General features: G+C 43.3%; 1 protein-coding gene across 3 annotated transcripts in view; it reads left to right on the forward strand.

Moving 5' to 3' along the window:
* Nucleotides 1-232: 232 nt before the first annotated feature.
* The window catches only part of CNMD (chondromodulin), a 38,305-nt gene continuing 17,961 nt past the window's right edge, over nucleotides 233-20,576 (forward strand). The window contains exons 1-4 of one of the 3 annotated variants that reach the window (XM_010337921.2): nucleotides 233-460; nucleotides 914-1,054; nucleotides 8,825-8,965; nucleotides 17,221-17,334. In XM_010337921.2, the coding sequence (XP_010336223.2) occupies nucleotides 308-460; nucleotides 914-1,054; nucleotides 8,825-8,965; nucleotides 17,221-17,334 (549 nt within the window). In that variant the 5' untranslated portion in view covers nucleotides 233-307. The remainder of the gene's footprint in view (nucleotides 461-913; nucleotides 1,055-8,824; nucleotides 8,966-17,220; nucleotides 17,335-20,576) is intronic. The other 2 variants (XR_012514354.1, XM_003927188.3) reach the window with 2 other exon arrangements.

Consider the following 20,576-nt stretch of genomic DNA (forward strand, 5'->3'; position numbering starts at 1 on the left):
CCCGCTGACATTCTAAGACTTCTTGAGTGCATGGCTAATTGCTCTGGCACCTAAGAATTTCTTTGGGTCCCCAGACTCAGCATCCCGCTCTGAGGGATGCAACCACCCCCACATTCAGATTCACCGGGATGCTGTTTGAGGGGACAGTAGCCGGGATAGAGTGAGGAGAAGAGGGCATCCGGGAATGCAGGACGAGCTGCCCGGGGCGGGAGAGAGAAGGGAGGAGAGAGGTGAGGTGCTGGAAGGGGTGGGGACCGCTGGGCTGGCCCAGGCGGGACCGTGCACCGTGTGTGCGCGCGGCGTTGAAATGCCCTGCACGTCGGGGCAGCGGGACAGAGCCCAGGACGCGCGGGAAGTCTCCGAGTGCCTCGCTCCTCCCGCCGCAACCATGACAGAGAACTCCGACAAAGTTCCCATTGCCCTGGTGGGGCCTGATGACGTGGAGTTCTGCAGCCCCCCGGTGAGTGCCGCCCGGGATTCCACGCGCAGGGCCCGGGATGCGTGAGTGTCTGGTTCCACAGCTCGGGCTCAGGGATGTGTGCCCCCGAATGTGTGTGTGGCGGGGGGGAAAAATTTGGGTCCCAAATGTGTGCGTGGGGTGTCGCCCCACGTATGAGTGTGCAGCGGGCAGGGCATCCACAGGCGGGTGCGGAGCGGCGTCCCGTGGCCCGTGGAGGGTGCAGGTCCTGGGCGACGGCCCTGCCCTGCGGGGTTTGCCCACCGCACTTCCACGCCCGACTACAAAGGACCCTTGGGAGGGAGCGAGGCTCAAGGGCACCCGTAGGAGCCCGGGTGAGCTGTTTCCCGCCCGACTCCCTACCCCCTGGGGGCCACCGCGTGGGGCCCGAGTGCGCGTGGGACGCGGGTGCGCGCGGCACAGACGTGACGGTCCCTCTCCCGCCCCGGCCCGCAGGCCTACACCACGGTGACGGTGAAGCCCTCCAGCCCCGCGCGGCTGCTCAAGGTGGGAGCCGTGGTCCTCATTTCGGGGGCGGTGCTGCTGCTCTTCGGGGCCATCGGGGCCTTCTACTTCTGGAAGGGAAGCGACAGTCACGTAAGTCCAGAGGGTGGCGCGCGGGGACCCCCTTGTCGCCCACGGTGCCCCTAGGGGGAGCCCGAGCGCGGGCCGGCGAGGGGCGCGCGGCTGCCGGAGGGACCCTCCTGCCCAGCGTGAGCGTCCCTCTCCCATTCCCGCTCTGCCACGCGGCTTTCCACCTCCGGTCAGCGTTGTAGAAAAACAAGTGAAGGTTTCACGGGAGAAGATTGAAGCATGCAGTAGGGGAGAATGCAGTGGACGGTCCGAGAAAAGCCGTTCTTGGCTCATCTCCCGCTAAGCGGTGGCGCGACCGTGGGGAAGGCACGTCACCTCTCGGCCTCAGTGTACTCGGCCTTAAGGGAAAAAATGGAACTGGATGATCTCTAAGGCCTCTCCCTGCTGAGAAAGGCTGTGGATGTAAAATCTGGAACAAAGATAGTGGAGGAATATTCAGACGCGTAATTGGGAAGGAATTTTTGCCTTTCAGGAGGTTTTTTTGTGACCTTGCCACGAACATTCCCTTCTCTCTTGCGGGGGTGGTGGGGGGGGGGATCTAACTTCCTTAAAGGTAGAAAATGTCTTTCGCAATTAATTCTGGCCTAGCCATCACATGTGATTTAATAGTAGATGTTTCACTAACTGCTGTCCTACTTTCTTTGTATGCAACTATTTATTTTAAAGCTCCATGGGCTCTGGAGGAGTATAAAGGCTGCTTCTAAGTTGACTGGGCAGAGTTCCAGTGTGTTCTCTGAATACTCTGAATGTGTTCACCTATGTGAAAGGGGGCATTTTATCTTGATGACCACTGCCAGGTCTGGTATAAGCTTATTTCGACTAATGGAAAAGAATTCCATCTCCAGGGCACACACAAAGGGCTCTTTCATACTCACTATCCTCAGAGGATCGGTGACTGCTGTTTTTTTCTCTCTCCTCCCCTGAAATGCAAAGCATGAACGAATTCCAGTACTTACAGAAAACGGTGCTGAAAGCAATTCAACCATTTTACACATCACATCTTCTGCAGTCACTGCATAATTTGTATTTTTAACTCAAATGCCTAATGTAGATAAGCGTGCCTTTTAGCACCGAGTCTGTTTTAGAGACTATATCAAATTTACAGGCATCGATTTGTAAGATCAGAATTGCACTGTATTTTGTGTGTATTTGAAAAGTGCCTTAATGTATTTGTGTTTTAAATATAGAAGCTGGGCCAGATGCTCATGTTTGAAACAGCAAATGTGAATAAGAGAATGATTTCAATACCTACATCTCCACTAATAGTGGGGTTTGGATTGTCATCTGTTTGGGAAATTCTGTGGTTTTAGAATGTAAATGCTATCTTTTGGATAACAAGGCCTCAATGGTATAGGTCAATGGGGAATCAAAATAGCTTTGCTTTTTTTTTTTTTTTTTTTTTTTGCAAAGATTCTGGTCATGATATGTTTTAAAATGAATACCATTTGGCATTTGATTATTCAAGGTAAACATCATTAACTGACAAGCTTCTAAAAAGAGAGATTAAACAATCATAGTGAAGAAGCACAGGTCCCTTCTTCATACCTTTACTGCAAGATGGTTGGTTGTCTGGTTCAGGAGAGCAATATTAAATTCTAAGAATTCAGAGGAATAGTGAATCACATTTTATTGCCAACAATCAAAGTTATTGCTATATCCTGTACAGTGAGGAGAATGAAGAAAATCACGATCGTTTTTTTTTTCTCCCTGATCCATATTACTTAAGTAAGAAAAACAAATCACCAAATACTAAATAGAGTAAATTTGGCACCATCTACGCATAGCGCTCACACAGGTCTGCTTTCCCTGAATACAAATCTAAATAGCTCAGACAAAATGTAATCAAAAAAGGTAAGTCTTTGTCAAACAGAAAGACTTGTCAAACCAAATGGATTATCCACTCTTTGGGGATTATCTGTGCCTCTGCTCCTCTATATTGGTTTATACAGGAGAAACAGCTGTAATTCAACTCCTATCCCTTTCATGTGGGTAAATCCCCTTAGGATAGGTTTACTCAAATTTAGCTGGAGGACTGTGAAGCACTAGAGTACTAATAATCAGGGACAACTGCACTGGGCTCCAATATTGAGGCCATTTTTCATCCACATTATTGTAAATGGAACAAGGCATTGAAATATGGGAAGTTTCCACCAATATGAGATAACTGACAACCCCACCCTGTGGGATGAGGGAAGGAGATCATTGCTTAGGGCCTTTCCTCAGACTAATTTTTCTAGACATTTTCCCAAACACTATGTAATTAATCTTATAGAACATAGGCCTTATTAAAAACTCATTAGCAAATATCCTGGGCTGTAAAAGGCACCATATTGAGTGGAATTTTGGCAAATAATAAATTTCATCTTATTTGGATAAAAATAGCCTTGGGTGCCCACAGCCCCACGGACTTAGAGCAGATAAGGTCATTGCTGCTCCAACAGCCCAGCCTCATCACCAGCTTAGATTCCAGTATGTTAGAAACTGGACTACCTCCTCCCCCATGTCTTTCCCTTGCTGTGCCCATGCAGACTGTGTGGTGCACATAAACGGTGGGCTGCAACTGCACTGCCAAGATGCCCTCCCTCCAGCTTGTCCAATCCACGCCCCACGGGCTGCATGCGGCCCAGGACAGCTTCGAATGCAACCCAACACAAATTCGTAAACTTTCTTAAAACATTAGAAGATTTTTGGAGAGAGATCCAAGATGGCTGATCACTAGCAGCTCAGGATTGCAACTCCCAGTGAAAGCACAAAGAACGAGAGGACGCCACACCTTCACATGAATTCTTGTTGCTCACCCACCAGGAGATTCCCAGCGGAGGAGCCCCACGGGTCGCCAGCGCGACTCTTGTGACCGGCGAGGCCGTTTTGCCGGCGCCTCGGAGCGTCGGTTCTTGGTGCAGAGTCAGAAAAGCACCATCAATCTTAACGCCACTGATTTAGTCGGCGCAGTGGGTTGCTCAGATTTCGGCTCTGAGAATCAATAAGTTGGACGTCCACTCAGAAACCCAGTTACAAAGACGGTAATTATAAAGACCACAGATGGATAAATCTACAACGAAAGGAAGAAAACAGCCAAAAAAGGCTGAGAATACCCAAGATCAGAACACCTCTCCCTCAGCAGGGGATCACAGTTCCTCATCAGCAACGAAACAAGGCTCGATGGAGAACGAGTGTGTTCCAATTACAGAAGCAGGCTTCAAAATGTGGATAATAAGAAACTTCTGTGAATTAAAAGAACTTGTTCTAACCCAATCCAAAGAAACTAAGAACTTTGAAAAAAGGTTTGACAAAATGTTAACAATAATACACAATTTAGAGAGGAAAATAAGTGAATTGATGGAGCTGAAAAACACAATACGAGAACTACGTGAAGTATGCACAAGTTTTAACAGCCGAATTGATCAAGCAGAAGAAAGGATATCAGAGGTCGAAGACCAACTCAATGAAATAAAACAAGAAGACAAGATTAGAGAAAAAGGTATAAAAAGGAACGAGCAAAGTCTCCAAGAAATATGGGACTATGTGAAAAGACCTAATCTACGCTTGATAGGTGTACCTGAATGTGACAAAGAGAATGAATCCAAACTGGAAAATACGCTTCAGGATATTATTCAGGAAAATTTTCCCAACTTAGTAAGGCAGGATAATATTCAACTCCAGGTAATACAGAGAACACCACAAAGATATTCCTCAAGAAGAGCAACCCCAAGACACATAATCGTCAGATTCACCAGGGTTGAAATGAAGGAGAAAATACTAAGGGCAGCCAGAGAGAAAGGTCAGGTTACCCACAAAGGGAAGCCTATCAGACTCACAGCAGATCTATCAGCAGAAAGCCTACAAAGCCAGAAGAGAGTGGGGACCAATATTCAACATCCTTAAAGAAAAGAACTTTCAACCAAGAATTTCACATCCAGCCAAACTAAGCTTCACAAGTGAAGGAAAAATAAAGTTTTTCGTGAACAAGCAAGTACTCAGAGATTTCATCACCACCAGGCCCGCTTTACAAGAGCTTCTGAAAGAACCACTACACATAGAAAGGAACAAACAGTATCAGCCTTTCTAAAAAATACCAAAAAGTAAAGAGCATCAATATAATGAAGAATTTACATCAACTAATGGGCAAAATAGCCAGCTAATATCAAATGGCAGTATTAAACTCACATATATCATTATTAATTCTAAATTTAAATTGACTAAATCCCCCAATCCAAAGACAGATAGGCAATTTGGATAAAAAACTAAAATCCATCAGTATGCTGCATCCAGACCCATCTCACATTCAAGGATACACAAAGACTCAAAACAAGGGGTGGAGAAAGATTTACCAACCAAACAGAGAGCTAAAATAAATAAATAAAAAGCAGAAGTTACAATTTTTGCCTCTGATAAAACAGTCGTTAAAGCAACAGAGATCAAAAGAAGCAAAGAAGGACATTATATAATGATAAAAGGATCAATGCAACAACAAGAAGAGCTAAAGATCCTAAATATGTACGCACCCAATAAAGTAATACCCAGACATACAAGACTAATAAAGATACTTAGACTCCCACACAATAATAGTGGGAGACTTCAACATTATTATTAGACAGATCAATGTGACAGAAAATTAACAACGATATCCAGGACTTGAACTCAGATCTGGAACAAGTAAATGTAATTAACATTTATAGAACTCTCCACTTTAAATACACAAAATATACACTCTTATCAGTACCACATCATATCAACTTAGAAGTTTAAACGAAATGTTGGTTGGCTCCTTGTTTGTTATTCTCTTCCCTCATTTTCTTTTATGTCTCCATTATTAAGGACAATTATAGGCATACCCATATTTAGACTGCATTCTAGCCTGGGCAATAAAGCAATACCCCCATTCTCTCTCCCTCTTCCTCTTTCACTTTCTTCCTCTTCTTTATTCTTTTTCTTATTATTCTTTCTTTCTTTCTCAAAAAAAAAAAGAAAAGAAACCCCAAAATATTGATCAACACTAATTTTTCTCTTACATCTATTGACAAGGATCAGTTCTGTTGAAATTCTAAAGTAATTACCACAGTTTCCCAAGTACAGTTGTAACTTTCATTAAATTCACATTGGCATCTTGAAAAAAAAAATTAGGAGTTTTTTTTGGTTTTGTTTTTGTTTTTTTGAGATTCTTTAAAAAAAAAAAATCTCATCAGTTGGCCAGGCACGGTGGCTCATGCCTGTAACCCCAGCACTTTGGGAGACCAAGGCAGGTGGATCTCCTAAGGTCGGGAGTTCGACACTAGCCTGACCAACATGGTGAAACCCCATCTCTACCAAAACTACAAAATTTGCCAGGTGTGGTGGCACATGCCTGTAGAATCGCTTGAACTCAGGAGGCAGAGGTTGAGGTAAGCCAAGATCATGCCATTGCACGCCAGCCTGGGGACAAGAGCAAAACTCCATCTCAAAAAAAAAACAACAAAAAACAAAAAACAAAAAACTCGTCAGTTATTATTAGTGTTCATGTATTTTATATGTGGCCCAAGACAGTTCTTCTTCCACTGTGGCCCAGGGAAGCCAAAAGATTGGACACCCCTGCACTTAGTTAGGGAGGCTTTGTTGGGGAAAAGACAGCCAGAGGTAGTGGCAGAGGAATGTGAAATTCAGACCACAGATCACTCTTCTAGTGTTACAGCCTAGTCTCCTTAAGAACTGCTGAGAATTTGAGAAATGGTTATGTTCTTGAATGTTGCATTGCTTTATTAGTAAAAGCTTATGTGTGATGTTCTTTAAAAAAAAAAAAAAAAAAAAAAACAGAGCCTCTTGTCACATGAGTGGAAGGCATTCACATGGGCGTTGTCTGCCAGGCTCCTTCTGACAGTCATCACTGACCCACATGAACAGTGGATGCTCAGAGAGCCCCGGACAGAACTGAGCCTGCTCTCCAAACCTCACCTGCAAGAGTCCCATCTCAGCCAAAGAAAACAGGTTTCTCAAACCTGGCTGATCATAAGGGCCACCTGAGGGGCAAGGGGAAAAGAGACAGGTGGCCTACGCTCTCTCCTCACTAAATCAGAACCCCTAGGAGTGGTTCTTGAGATCAGGGGAGCCCAGGAGACAGTAAGCCACAGACGTCTGAGTTCCTCAGAAAGAGACAGGGAAGGAGGGGCAATGAGGGGTGGTTGAGCTGAAACAGGACACTGGTATTTTCTGTCCTGCTGAATGAATAAAAAGGGTGCAAGATAGCAAAGCCATTTCTGTATCTCTGCTGATAATAAAATAGTGCACTGTAGGTCCTGTAATAATGAGTTTTCTGCAAGAAATGATCCAACAATAACAGACCCTTCTTCCAGTGTTTGTCCATGTAGCAGTCACTCAGTATTGAGGGAGAAAAATCAGACTTGAATTGAATCTGAGCTGTTTGCAGTTTTGACTGGCTGACCTGACGTTAAGTAGCAACGGTTTTTCATTAGTTCTCATTTCTCCCCTTTAAAGATTTATGTATATATGTGTATAGGTACGTTATAATTTATATATAAGATATGTAATATACATAAGATATATAGATATACATCTAAATCCAAGAAACAAAGAGACCCACTTCCTAGCTCTGCCATACAGAAAGGTCTAACAGGACAGCACCACACTGAACAGGAGCAGCATCTGAATTATTTAGAAACCAGTGTAGCAATCAGGTGTCTGAGCCCTTTAGATCAGCTAATTAGTGGCAAAGTTTAAAAAAATGTTTTAAGTATTGACATTTGTCTTTCTAACAAATTGTTACTCAGAAATGCAACACATAAGACAGAAAAAGCAGAGCCACTCTGGTTAGACTGTGAATAGACAGGAGAGAACAGAGTGCCACGATGTCATCTTCACCTCTCAGCCACACCTGTGAAACCCCAACAGTTCTAAGGACATAGATGAAAGCCACCTATGAGGTCCAACTTCATTCTATAGTGGTGGCAACTCACAAGATCCCGAGATGAGTGGTGTGGCCACCTGTTTTCCTGATTCCTGGATTGGTGCTTTTCTGCAGTGCCAGGTTCCTGCCCCTCTTCCACATACCCCACACATCTCATAACAAGATGCCCTATGGCACTATGCACCTGCCCCATGCAGTCGTTCAGGGAGTAGCTACCATTTTGAGCTGAAAGAGACGTGCATATTGGCCTTGCTCTCCACACATGCTGCTCGATACCAAGTGTACCCTGGTCCTGTCTGCAGTCCTTTCCATATACCTAATACCATATATAATACACCTAAGGCACTCCATGCATAATCTTGACCAAAAGATGAAAACAAGTTTGAAATGGAGGTGCCACTGCAGACGCCTTCAGCTGGAAGCCCAGTTAACCTTCTGCCTTGTCAATTTCCATTTATTCATCAATGGTTCTCAGCCCAGATGCGTAATAGAATTGAGCTTTAGAAAAATAAAGGCCTATGCCCACGTGCCCTCCACACAGCTTCTGACTTGGTTTGTCCAGGGTGAAACCCAGGCACAGTACCCAGAAAGTCTACCCAGAGGTTTCTAAAGTACATCCAGCATTGCAAATTACTGAGCTATTGGATAAGTGTCAGAGACTACCAAAGGTTTTACTTTCAAGGTATTTTTAATGAAATCATTGCATTATCTGATTGCTGTATCAATGAAGTCTTCATATATAAATGTATTCTCAGTAAGGACTATCCCATGAATCCCTGAAACACCTGGACACTACCTCATACACTGCAGTTCTAAAGATAAGCCCTGAATTGCTCAAAAAAGAAAGCATCACTAATGCTTATGCTCACTTTCAGATTTATAATGTCCATTACACCATGAGTATCAATGGGAAATTACAAGATGGGTCAATGGAGATAGATGCTGAGAACAACTTGGAGACCTTTAAAATGGGAAGTGGAGCTGAAGAAGCAATTGAAGTTAATGATTTCCAGAATGTAAGTATATTTCATGCATTTAGACAGTTTAACCAGGCAAGCCTGGGGGACTTTTCTAATTCAAGGAGAAGCAGCATTTCTCACACACATCCAAATAGTAACTGTTCTTTATAGCAGTTGTAGACCACTAATCTACATATGTCATGTAGCACATTCTTGCTGAGAAAGAACCAGACTTTGTCCTTCATATCTGCAAAAGGAGTAAAACAACACTTCAGTTGTAAAATACCAAAAACACAACCAAAAACAAAAAGAACCACCTTTATTGAGTTCATGTACATAAGGATTTAACTGTTTTGAAAAAAAAAAAAATTACTTCTAGGAAATTAAAGGTATGTCCTTAGAAATCAAAATAAAACTTGATTTTTTAAAATGGAAAAAAACCCCAATACCATAGCACTGAAAGGAGCAGGTTCTTCTTTGAATTATATAAAGTCTTGGCAGAAAGACATGAAGGAGCTGTTTCTTTTCAAGCAGATTTCTGTAACGTGATGAATAAAATGCTCCAAACTATCCTGGAATATTGTAAGATTTGAAATTTAAATTTCTGAAGAAGAGGGAAATTTTAATGACCGAATACTCTCATCAACAACAGGTGGAATCTATTTATATACTTTTCTCAATTCTGATTTCCTATTTAATCCAGAAAATTACCATGAGCAAATTCTCCTATTTCAGCATAGGTTTTCTGACCATAGCATTTTAGAGATAAAACATTCACATCTCCTTTGAAGAGGAGACTGTTTTGTTTTGATTTTTTTTTTAACAAAAATTTAATTTACAGGCACTTTGAGACATTAAGCTGTGCAGTAATGTTTCGGTGTACTCTGCAAACCAAAGTGTCACTCCAGGCCTAATTTCCTGCTGGCCAACATAAATATTCTAAGTTATTTCATGTTTTAGGATGAGGAATAAGCATCACTATTTGTGTTCTCCTGTTAAATCTGAAGATGGAGTAGGTGAAACTTCATAATGAAAAAAGCCTCTTGAAAAGAATGTCTCTTCTGATAGTTTATTGGTCCACAAACACCTCACCGACCCATCTTCCTCTGATTGATGAGAAAAGCTGAAGATGCTTTTCATTTGAGTGAAAGCATTCCTCTTCTTGGCACCAAAATATGCCTCAAAAGTCCATTTGAATACCTAACAGATGCCAACATTAGAGCTACTGTAATGTTAGCTATTATCTGATCATGACAAGAACTGGCTATGTTCAGAATGGTCTCTGCCCTGGGGGCAGCCTCTGCAGCTCTGTATGTGCCCAGCTGCACTTTGATTAGTTATAGCTTTGCAAATGATTTTGGTCAATGCACAAGTATAATTCCTCTGCACCTATTAAAGGCTTTTACTGCAAGACCCAGGACAGGGTAAAATCATTTTTTCTTTGTACTACTCAATACAAACTAATAAAATGTGACTCCCCAACACACATCATTCAATCCAGAAATTGAATACCTGTGGTGTGCCACAATATTAAGATACGCAAAGGGAGCTACAAAGATGAATAAGAAAAGATTCATCTTTCTTGAGATGTTCATGTATCAAAAATATTCTTTTAATATATTTTAATCCCAAACCTATATTTCTGTTTTATAATCCTTTGGTTCTTTTCTAATAATGGTATCGATTGTGTTTTGTTCTCATAGACCAACAGGGCCACAGATATTTTATAAACTGATCAATTCTCTTTGATAGCTTCCACATTTCTCTAAGTCAGAACTGGTGAGTAGAACGTTTTTTTGATGGATAGAACCTGTTATGGGTTTGAACAAGCCTGAACTTTTGAAAACACATGAATCAGCCGCTATGGTACCTACGCTATTACTTTCTCCTGTATTTTGAATCATCAAAATCAAGAAGCATATATTGAAACTTACTGTGTACAAGGGATGGTGCTAAGCAGGGGGAATGCAAAATTGAATGATGCTTCCCTCAAGGACCCTCCAGTTCAGTCCAGGAGGCAGACACACACAGAGAAACAGCTTCAGGTTAGCTTGGAAAACATGTTGCAATGAGCTATGAACAGAGAGGAAGCATCCTTGCTAAACAAGGGGTTGGAGCAGGTCTCACAGAGGTGGTGACAACCAAATCAGGTCCTGAAAAATGATTAGGATTTCAACTGTCAGAGAGGTAGGGGAAGGTTCTCCAGGTCCCGGGAAAAATAGTGAACACCAATGTGCAGGCTTTCAGGGTTCTGATTCTAAGTAGCCCAGCTCAGCCTAACGTGGGGAAGGAAAGAAGATGGGGATGCAGGTGAGGCTAGGTTGTAAAAGGTTTTGAATTGTAAATGAACAGTCTCCCCGGTTCACCTAGGACCCCACCAAGATTTTAGTAGAACGAAGTGGAAAACAAATCCCCAGGGAGGGCAGCACTGGACAAAAGTGCTCCAGGCTCTCCACCCTGAGCGGTATAAAAGTGAAGTTCATTCATTCTGTATGAGTTACATTCTAGTTACACCCTCACGAGCACCAGTGCTGTTGCTTTAAGCCAACCCCCTCGGACTGCGTGCCCCATTTGTGTAAGAAAAAGCCTTAGAAGTTAAGAGAATAAACTGATGGGCATACGGGTGTTCACTGCATAATTCTTTTAAGTTTGTAAATATTTGAAATTTTTTATTTAAACAGCTAGAGAACGTACAGATAGCATAACCTATCAGTTCGGCCTCCAACTATAAGATAAGGGGAAAATAAAATGAAACTAATGTAGAGTAAATATATGGACTTTCTATGTAAATGTTCAGTCAGGTGCCCTACAAGACATAAAGTCAAACACGTACAGCAGTAGCTGAATGACTGTCAATGCCACAGCCCAAAAAAGACAGACACAAGTGTGTGTTGGCAATTTAAATACTATGTGATTTTCTCAGACAGTGAAGGAAAGTACTGTTTTCTCTCCGTTTCACAGTAATTGCATTCCTAGGAAATTTGTTGTACATTAAGACTATGCCAAAAAGTACTTGGTGTTTACATATAAAACAATGTGGGGTTCTAGGCGTTGATATTTACAAACAGGTTTTTTAGCTAGTTTCCGTAGTGTAGTGGTTATCACGTTCGCCTCACAAACAGGTTTTTTTCCTCCAACCCAGGACAGTTAGTTCTTCAGGAGAGCCCCAGGCTCTACCAGACCTGACGTCCATGGGCCCTGTGCAGTAGAGGCCAGGAGTGCCGTCAGTCTTTGTGACAACAAAAAAACTCCAAGGATTTCTAAAGTGCCCTCTTGGGGACAGGAACTCCTACCATCCTTGGGAACCTCTGGTTTAAGCCATAGAAATAGATGCAGTACCTTAGAAAGAAAAAAAATGTAAGGTAAGATTGCCTCACTCTTTTGATGAAAGAATGTTAGATTCTTGGACTCTTCTCTCCTCCCCCTTGCTAGCAAATTTCTTCATGATCACCAGCTTCTAAAGCCTTGTTTGTTCGCAGAAACAGGAGGTTTGCTTGGCTTTCTTGTGCTTCTTTTAGTTCCCTCTGTTTAATCTCTTAATATATCTGGCTGCTTGATGTGGAGTGTTAGCTAGACATGGTGGTTAATATGTGTGAATTCTTTTCCACACTTCCCACCCCATGGGAACTGAAGTTCTCACTGGGGTGTGTCAACTGTCAGAACCAACTTAATGCTAGATTCCCATTCAGTGCTGTGAATCCTTCAGTAGAATCAGCTCTCTCCTTTGGGGATATGGTGATGGTTGTATAGCGTTCCCTCCACACATCTCACATTCAGGGGATGTGTTTGAAGTTAAGAGAGTATGTCACATAAGGAGGCATCATCTCCCTCCCTGCCTTCTGTTTTTCAAACTATGAGTCCTAAGGTTACATGCCAGATAAGAGCAGCAGCCCTGCAGGAGCCAGCGTAACAGAAAGCAGTTACTTTCCACGCGTGTTCCTCAGGCTGCCAGTGGAGCATCACTGGAGGGCTTGTTAGAAACGCAGATTTTAGGCCCCACCCCAGTCCTACTGAATGGGAAACGGGGTAGGGCAGACACTTTCATTTAACCAGTCCTCCAGGTGATTTTTTAATTCTTTTAAAAATTGTTACATAATACTTTGTATCTTTATAGGATATATGTGATATTTTCTTACAAGAATAGAATGTGTAATGATAAAGTTAGGGTATTTGGTTATCATTTCTATGTATGGGGAACATTTCAAGTCCTCTCTTCTAGCTATTTTGAAACGTGCAATACATTGTTGCTAACTACAGTCACCCACTCTGCTTTTGAACATTAGAACTTATTTATTCTAACTGCATGTTTGTAGCAACCATTAACCAACCTGTCTTCATTCCCCCAGCTCCACCCACATACCCTTCTCAGCCTCTGGTATCTATCATTACTTTCTACTTCCATGAGATCAACGTTTTTAGCTTCCACATAGGAGAACATATGGCATTTATCTTTCTGTGCCTGCCTTATTTCATTTAACATAATGACCTCCAGTTCCATCCATATTATGCAAATTACATGACTTCATTCTTAGGGTCAAATAGTATTCCATTGTGGGTATATACCAGTGATCCTTTTGCCTTCCAAGTAGCGGGACTACAGGCACACAGCACCATACCTGGCTAATTTTGAAATTTTTTTTGTAGAAATGGGGTCTCACCGTGTCGTCCAGGCTGGTCTCGAACTTCAGGGCTCAAGCTATCCTTCTGCCTCAGCCTTCCAAAATGTTGGGATTACAGGCATGAGACACTGTGCTTGGCCCTTTTTTATTCTTTTTCTTTATTTTTGTCTGACTGGCTTATTTCAAAAGACTTGTCTTCAAGTTCTGACATGCTTGATACAGTCTATTGTTGAATTTTTTTTTTTTTTTGAGACAGAGTCTACTTCTGTCGTCCAGGCTGGAGTATTGTGGCGCCATCTCAGCTCACTGCAACCTCCGCCTCCCAGGTTCAAGCAATTCTCTTGCCTCAGCCTCCTGAGTAACTGGGATTACAGGTGTGTGCCACCATGCCCAGCTAATTTTTTTGTGTTTTTGGTAGGAACGGGGTTTCACCATGTTGGTCTCTTAACTCCTGCTCTCAGGTGATCCACCAACCTCGGCTTCCCAAAGTACTGGGATTACAGGTGTGAGCCAACATGCCTGGCCTCCACTGTTGAATCTTTTAAGTGTATATTGTATTTCCTTCAATGAATTCTTCAGTTCCATAATTTCTATTTGATTTGTTTTTATAATATACATCTCCTACTTAAATTTCTCATTCTATACTAAAAAATAAATCAGAAATTTTATTTTCTGATTTCTTTGTCACTTTTTTTAGTATTCTCTTGTATCTCATGGAGCTTCTTTAATATCAATATTTAAAATGTTTTCTGGGATTTCATAAATTTGTTTTTGACTGCAATCTGTTGCTAGAGAATTATAGTATTCCTCTGGAAGTGTCATATTTTCTTGCTTTTTCATGCTTCCTGTATCCTTGTGTTGAAATCTGTGCATCTGGTCTAACAGTTGCTTATTCCAGTTTTTTAAATTTGTTTTTGTTGGGGTGGACTTTTGGTGTTTGTTACGTAGGGCACTTCGGCTTTGATTCTGGGTGCAGGCGTCAGTCTAGTCTCTGTAAGTTGTTTTTTTTTTTTAAGTTGTAAACAGCATCATTGGTATCTGTGATTCTCCTTGGTGGCTTAAGGTGTGGTTGTTAATAAGACTGTTCTGAAGTTTTGCTGGGTATCCAGGGGATTTCTGATACATGGGAAGGTATGTGAGCCACTGATACAAAAGATACTTGGGTACAAAGGTTATTGTGATCATTTAAAAGCTTTGTTACCTTCAACACCTTTCTCCTTTATATGGTAGTCTTCAACTCTGGTATCAACCTTTTAAACTATAAACCCTTGGGGAGCTTTTAAGAATACCAATACCAGGGCTCCAAAGCAGATCAATCAAATTGGAATCTGGGAAGAGGCCCGGCCATCTGTGTTCTTAAACCATCTCCAGGGAATGCAGGTGCAGTGAGAGCCAAGCCTCTGCAATAAGCCTCGGAGTTCCTCTTCTGTAAAGTGGGGGTCATGCCCCTGTCTCTCTCTGAGGGAGCAGTCGTGCTGGGAGAAATCGGTGGAATGAGTTACATATGTATACATGATTAATTAAGCCACAAGGCAAATAATAAAGAGCTTGAGGAAGAATGAGCCTTTCCTTCTGTGTTCTGCAGTCCGTTACTCACCAGCTTCTGCAGAGCTCCTGGCTCCGTGACTACACAGTAGAACTATCCATGAATCCCCTGCAGCATGACTTACATTTAATTTTCTTCTTCATTTTAAAGGGCTGAATCCTGACCCAGGATCCCTAGGTTTTAAGTGTTTTCTTCCCCCATTCCTTATCACTGGCCCTGATACCATTTCTATATCATCCCAACACTTGTTTCAACTCAACAGAGGACCAATAAGGTTCAGATTTGTGCTAGTATCTACATTATTATACCATAAAAATTGTAGACCTTTAATATTATTTTAGGTTCGCTAGTCCTAAAACTAAAAACAGCAGTGGGAAAGTAAGCATTTTTGGGACAGAACATCTTTTATACTGGACCGAGCATAGAAAGTCAACACCAAGACAAACGTACGCCAAATTGCAGGGTCTTTATTGCCGGCGGCCATGGAGGACTCGCGTCTCTCCAACCCGTGGCGTCGAAAGGAGGGTGCCAATACTTTTTATACCCGAAAAGCCACCTTGGGAGTGGGGGTGAGGAGTGGGGATGGGGTTTCAGACATTCTGAGGGCTAGTGGATTCTGTAAATCACCTCGTGGGCGGAGACGAGGGTGAGGGGGCTCGGGACATTCCAAGGGCCAGGGGGCTTTTGTCATTCCGTTTGTTACTTAAGTGGTTTACAGAAGTCAAGATAAACATTAGTTTACACATTATCTGGGTAGGGTGAAATTCACAGACCTTAGTTACTTATTACAAGTTGCAGGAGCTTGCCTGTCACATTAGGGCCACAGAAAGCAGTTACTGATAAGCAAAGGTAAGCAGCTTTACATAGTGATTATTTTGCAGAGTAAACTAGCAGTTTTATTTACAGAAGCCAAGGCCTGCAGTTACTGTGAGGAGAATGGGGCAGCCGTTAACTTATTTTAAAAACAGTCTTTGTCTTTTATGAAACGAGATTGCTCAGGTTCTAACTTTAGGCTAGCTGTGCTACACATCCTCTTACCCCTCCTGTCCTCTGTGGGTAGAATCTGGGCTGTGCTGTCAGCCAAGCCTGGAGCTTTGTGGCTGATGTTTCCCTTGAGGCAGGTCCTAGGCAGATCAAGAGAAGATACTGTTTATATCTCTCAGGAGACAAAAACAGACAAAACATCCAAGTCCTTGGGTAAGGTATAGAAGCAAAGTTCAGGACCCGGTGCTGTAGAAAGTTTTACTGCTTACTCTGCACTCAGTAACTTAGGAGAATTCTAAATTCAAAGAATTAATTAATTTGACCACCATCTTTTGAGAACCTTTGTGGGGTCACCAAAAAAGAAAAGATTTAAATACTGATCTCGAGAAGCTTATACCTGCGCAGCCGTGTATAGCTGAGTAAGCATCCCATCTGAGGAATGAAGATGGGAGGACTCAAGGGAAAGCAGAGGAAAGACACTTGCTTAGGCTGAGATGTCCAGAGAAGGCTGCACGGAGAAGGTGGCAGGTTGGCAGCTCATCTGAGCTTCTGAATATAGATGGAATAACTAACATATTCTGCCCCAGCTTAAATATCATCCCCTCATTGATTACATCCTTTGACTATGCTGTCTAAATTACCACTCCCTCATTCCTGTCTTTTCTTCATAACAGTTATTACCTGACTTTATCTCTGTTGTTTTTGTTTTTGAGACGGAGCCATTCTCTGTCACCCAGGCTGGAGTGCAGTGCTAATCTTGGCTGTCTGCACCCTCCACCTCCCAGATTCAAGCAATTCTCCTGCCTCATCTTTCCGAGTAGCTGGGATTACAGGTGCCTGCCACCACACCCAACTAATTTTTGTATTTTTAGTAGAGATGGGGTTTCACTATGTTGGCCAGGCTGGTCTCGAACTCTTGACCTTAGGTGATCTGCCCACCTCAGCCTCCCAAAGTTCTGGGATTACAAGAATAAGCCACTGCACCCGGCTGTTTTTTATTATTGGTAAAAAATGCTAAAAGATAAGTTCCATGAAGGCAGTCCCATCTCTTTTTTTCATCCCTATTCCCAGCACCCAGAACAGCATCTGGAACACAGTAGACCCTCAATAATCTGAGTAAATGAACAAATGGATAGATGGATTGATATACTTGTGTTTCATAGGGCATCACAGGAATTCGTTTTGCTGGAGGAGAGAAGTGCTACATCAAAGCGCAAGTGAAGGCTCGCATTCCTGAGATGGGCGCCATGACCAAACAGAGCATCTCCTCCGAACTGGTGGGTACCAACATGCCTGAGACAGCGAGAGTGTTTGGCAAATTGTTTGAATGCACAACCCTTTCGGTTTTTATTTTTATTCTGATTGAGATAGAGTCTCACTCTAGAGTGCAGTGTTGCGATCTTGGCTCACTGCAACTGATTCTTCTGTCTCAGCTTCCCGAGTGGCTGGGACTACAGGCACACCACCACATCCAGCTAACTTGTATTTTTAGTAGAGACGGGGTTTCACCATGTTGGCCAGGCTGTTCCTGAACTCCTGGCCTCAGTTGATCTGCCTGCCTTGGCCTCCCAAAGTGCTGGGGTTACAGGAGTGAGCCACCGTGCCCAGCTTGAAGGCACAACCCTTTTGGTTTCTAGTATCTGGATATGTTCATGACCAGACCATAAATTCTGTTTCTTCTCTGCCAAAGGAATTTAAACTGTTTTTGTCCTACTGAGGTCAAAGGATTCTTCTCACATTATATAGTATATTTAAACGTTTTGGGAAGCCACATTTTAAAGTGCATAAAGGGGCTGGGTGCTCATATGGCCTTATTTGCCTGAGGTTAGGGAACTATCTGATCTGTGGTTAAGACTCTACAAGAGACGCAGGCACAGTGGCTCACACCTGTAATCCCAGCACTTTGGGAAGCTGAGGTGGGTGATTCATTTGAGGCCAGGAGTTCAAGACAACCCTGGGCAACATGGAAAAACTCTGTCTCTACTAGAAATACAAAGAAATTAGTTGGGCGTGGTGGTGTGTGCCTATAGTCCCAGCTACTCAGGGAGCAGAGGTGGGAGGATCACTTGAGTCCAGGACATCGAAGCTGCAGGGAGCTGAGATTGCATTACTCCATTCCAGGCTGGGTGACAGAGAGACTCTATCTCAACAAACAAACAAAAAAGACACTCCACAATAAAGACAAAGGACTCCACAAGATAGAGTCTTCATTAAAGGGACCCACAACAGCTGATCACACAGCCTCCACTGGAAAGCAGCCACAGAGCACTCATCCACCCCCACGCCAGCCAGCTTCACTGAGGGTGATTCTAATTGTTTTGCCCTACCTTAAGCTGAGATAGCTCCTCGTACAACTTCTTCCCATTGGTTCAGGTTCAGCCCATTGAAGCTACACAACATATATCTAATTCCTTTTCTATGTGTCAAACATGTGAGTTTTAAAACATGATTCTTTCATTTATTATTAACAACTTGCCTTTGAATTTGATTTTTTAAAATTTACTTTAGGAATTGTATACAGAGTTCTAAAGACACATTTAACAACAATGCCTTACTTTTAATGGTAGTTTAGGGCTTACAAAGTGGTCTCATTGATTATTGTCTTTTATTTGAATTGTAGCAGGATAGGGTGGAGAGAAAATGGGCTTTGAAGTCAGAAAACATGGGTTTACAACCCAGCTCTGATACTCCCTATGGATATTGTTGTCTGCAAGCTGGGGGTATGCATACTGTGCCCGCCGCCCTCGGAGCTACTTGATGGTTGGCAGAGGGCTGCTGCTTATTGTTGTTAATTTTGTTATGATCATCTTTGATCCTCCCAGCAACCCTGAGAGGGAGCTAAAGCAAGTATCAGCTCCCTCAAGGCAAAAGAGGAAAACTCTGGGTAAGCAAAGGTGCCTGGAAACCGCCTGAGGGTTTGCCCCCATAGGAGCAGCTGCAGGCGATGTCTCAAAACAGAACAAAACAAAAGCTAAAAAACAAACCTGTGAGTTTGTAAAGCTGGCTACCATTCACGATTCCTCTTTTCTACTCCATTTCCGCAACATCCATCCTGTAAGCTGTATTCCAGACCTTCCTCCCTCCCGTGATTCTCTCCTGATGGTGTTCCAGCTGGTTCATTATGAGCTGTGCTGTTCAGAATCAAAGGCCATCTTCTCGTTGTGAATATGTTATACCAAGTATAAAAATGGGACCAAGACCTCCTTTGTTCAGACCCTTGTACTGCTTTTATTGCTGTCCCATTTTTTATAGTCATATCCCTCAGTTTCTGTCGTGAAGACTTTAGTGAACTAGAGTCCTTGCCATTTTCCCTATAAACATACCCGGAACTTGTTCTCCTCTCCTGCCTTCTACAAGGACCAATTCCCCAATGATGGGTGACCCAGATTCAATCATAAGTTTGCAGTATACTTACTGGGTTTTAAATACATTTTTCCCCGATTTTTAAAAACAATACTGTGTTACTGTAGGAAATTTGAGAGATATATAAAACTACAGAGATGGCCAAATAGGAACAGCTCCTGTTGGCAGCTCCCAGCGAGATCAACAGAGAAGGCAGGTGATTTCTGCATTTCTAGCTCACTCTCTGTGGGCGGTACCCGCTGTCTAACCAGTCCCAGTGAGATAATTCTGGAATCTTCTGGTCTGCGGGTTGCGAAGACCATGGAAAGAGTGTAGTATCTGGGCTGGAATGCACCGTTCCTCATGGCATGGTCCCTCATGGCTTTCCTTGGCTGGGGAATGGGGTTCCCCAACCCCTTGTGCTTCCCAGGTAAGACAATGCCCCACCCTGCTTTGGCTCACTCTCCATGAGCTGCACCCACTGTCTAACCGGTCCCAACGAGATGAGCCAGTTACCTCAGTTGGAAATGCAGTACCTACACCACCAGGGCCCTGGGTTTCAAGCACAAAACCGGGTGACCGTTTGGGCAGACACAGAGCTAGCTTCAGGAGTTCTTTTTTTCATAGCCCAGTGGCACCTGGAACGCCAGCAAGACAGAACCGTTTATTCCCCTAGAAAGAGGGCTGAAGCCAGGGAGCCAAGTGGTCTGGCTCAGCAGATCCCACCCCCATGGAGCCCAGCAAGCTGAAATCCACTGGCTTGAGATTTTTGCTGCCAGCACAGCAGTCTGAAGTGGACCTGGGATGCTCGAGCTTGGTGTGGGGAGAAGCATCAGCCATTACTGAGGCTTGAGTAGATATTTTCCCCTCACAGTGTAAACAAAACTGCCAGGAAGTTCAAACCAGGTGGAGCCCACCACAGCATGGCAGAGCCATTGTAGCCAGACTGCCTCTCAAGATTCCTCCTCTCTGGGCAGGGCATCTCTGAAAGGAAGGCAGTAGCCCTAGTCGGGGGCTTATAAATAAAACTCTCATGTCCCTAGGACAGAGCACCTGGGGAAAGGGGCAGCTGGGGCACAACTTCAGCAGACTTAAATGTTCCTGCCTGCTAGCTCTGGAGGGCAACAGATCTGCCAGCCCAGCACTCGAGCTCAGGAGCAGACGGCCTCCTCAAGTG

Source organism: Saimiri boliviensis, chromosome 16 (genome assembly GCF_048565385.1).
Source record: "Saimiri boliviensis isolate mSaiBol1 chromosome 16, mSaiBol1.pri, whole genome shotgun sequence".
Classification (NCBI taxonomy): domain Eukaryota; kingdom Metazoa; phylum Chordata; class Mammalia; order Primates; family Cebidae; genus Saimiri; species Saimiri boliviensis.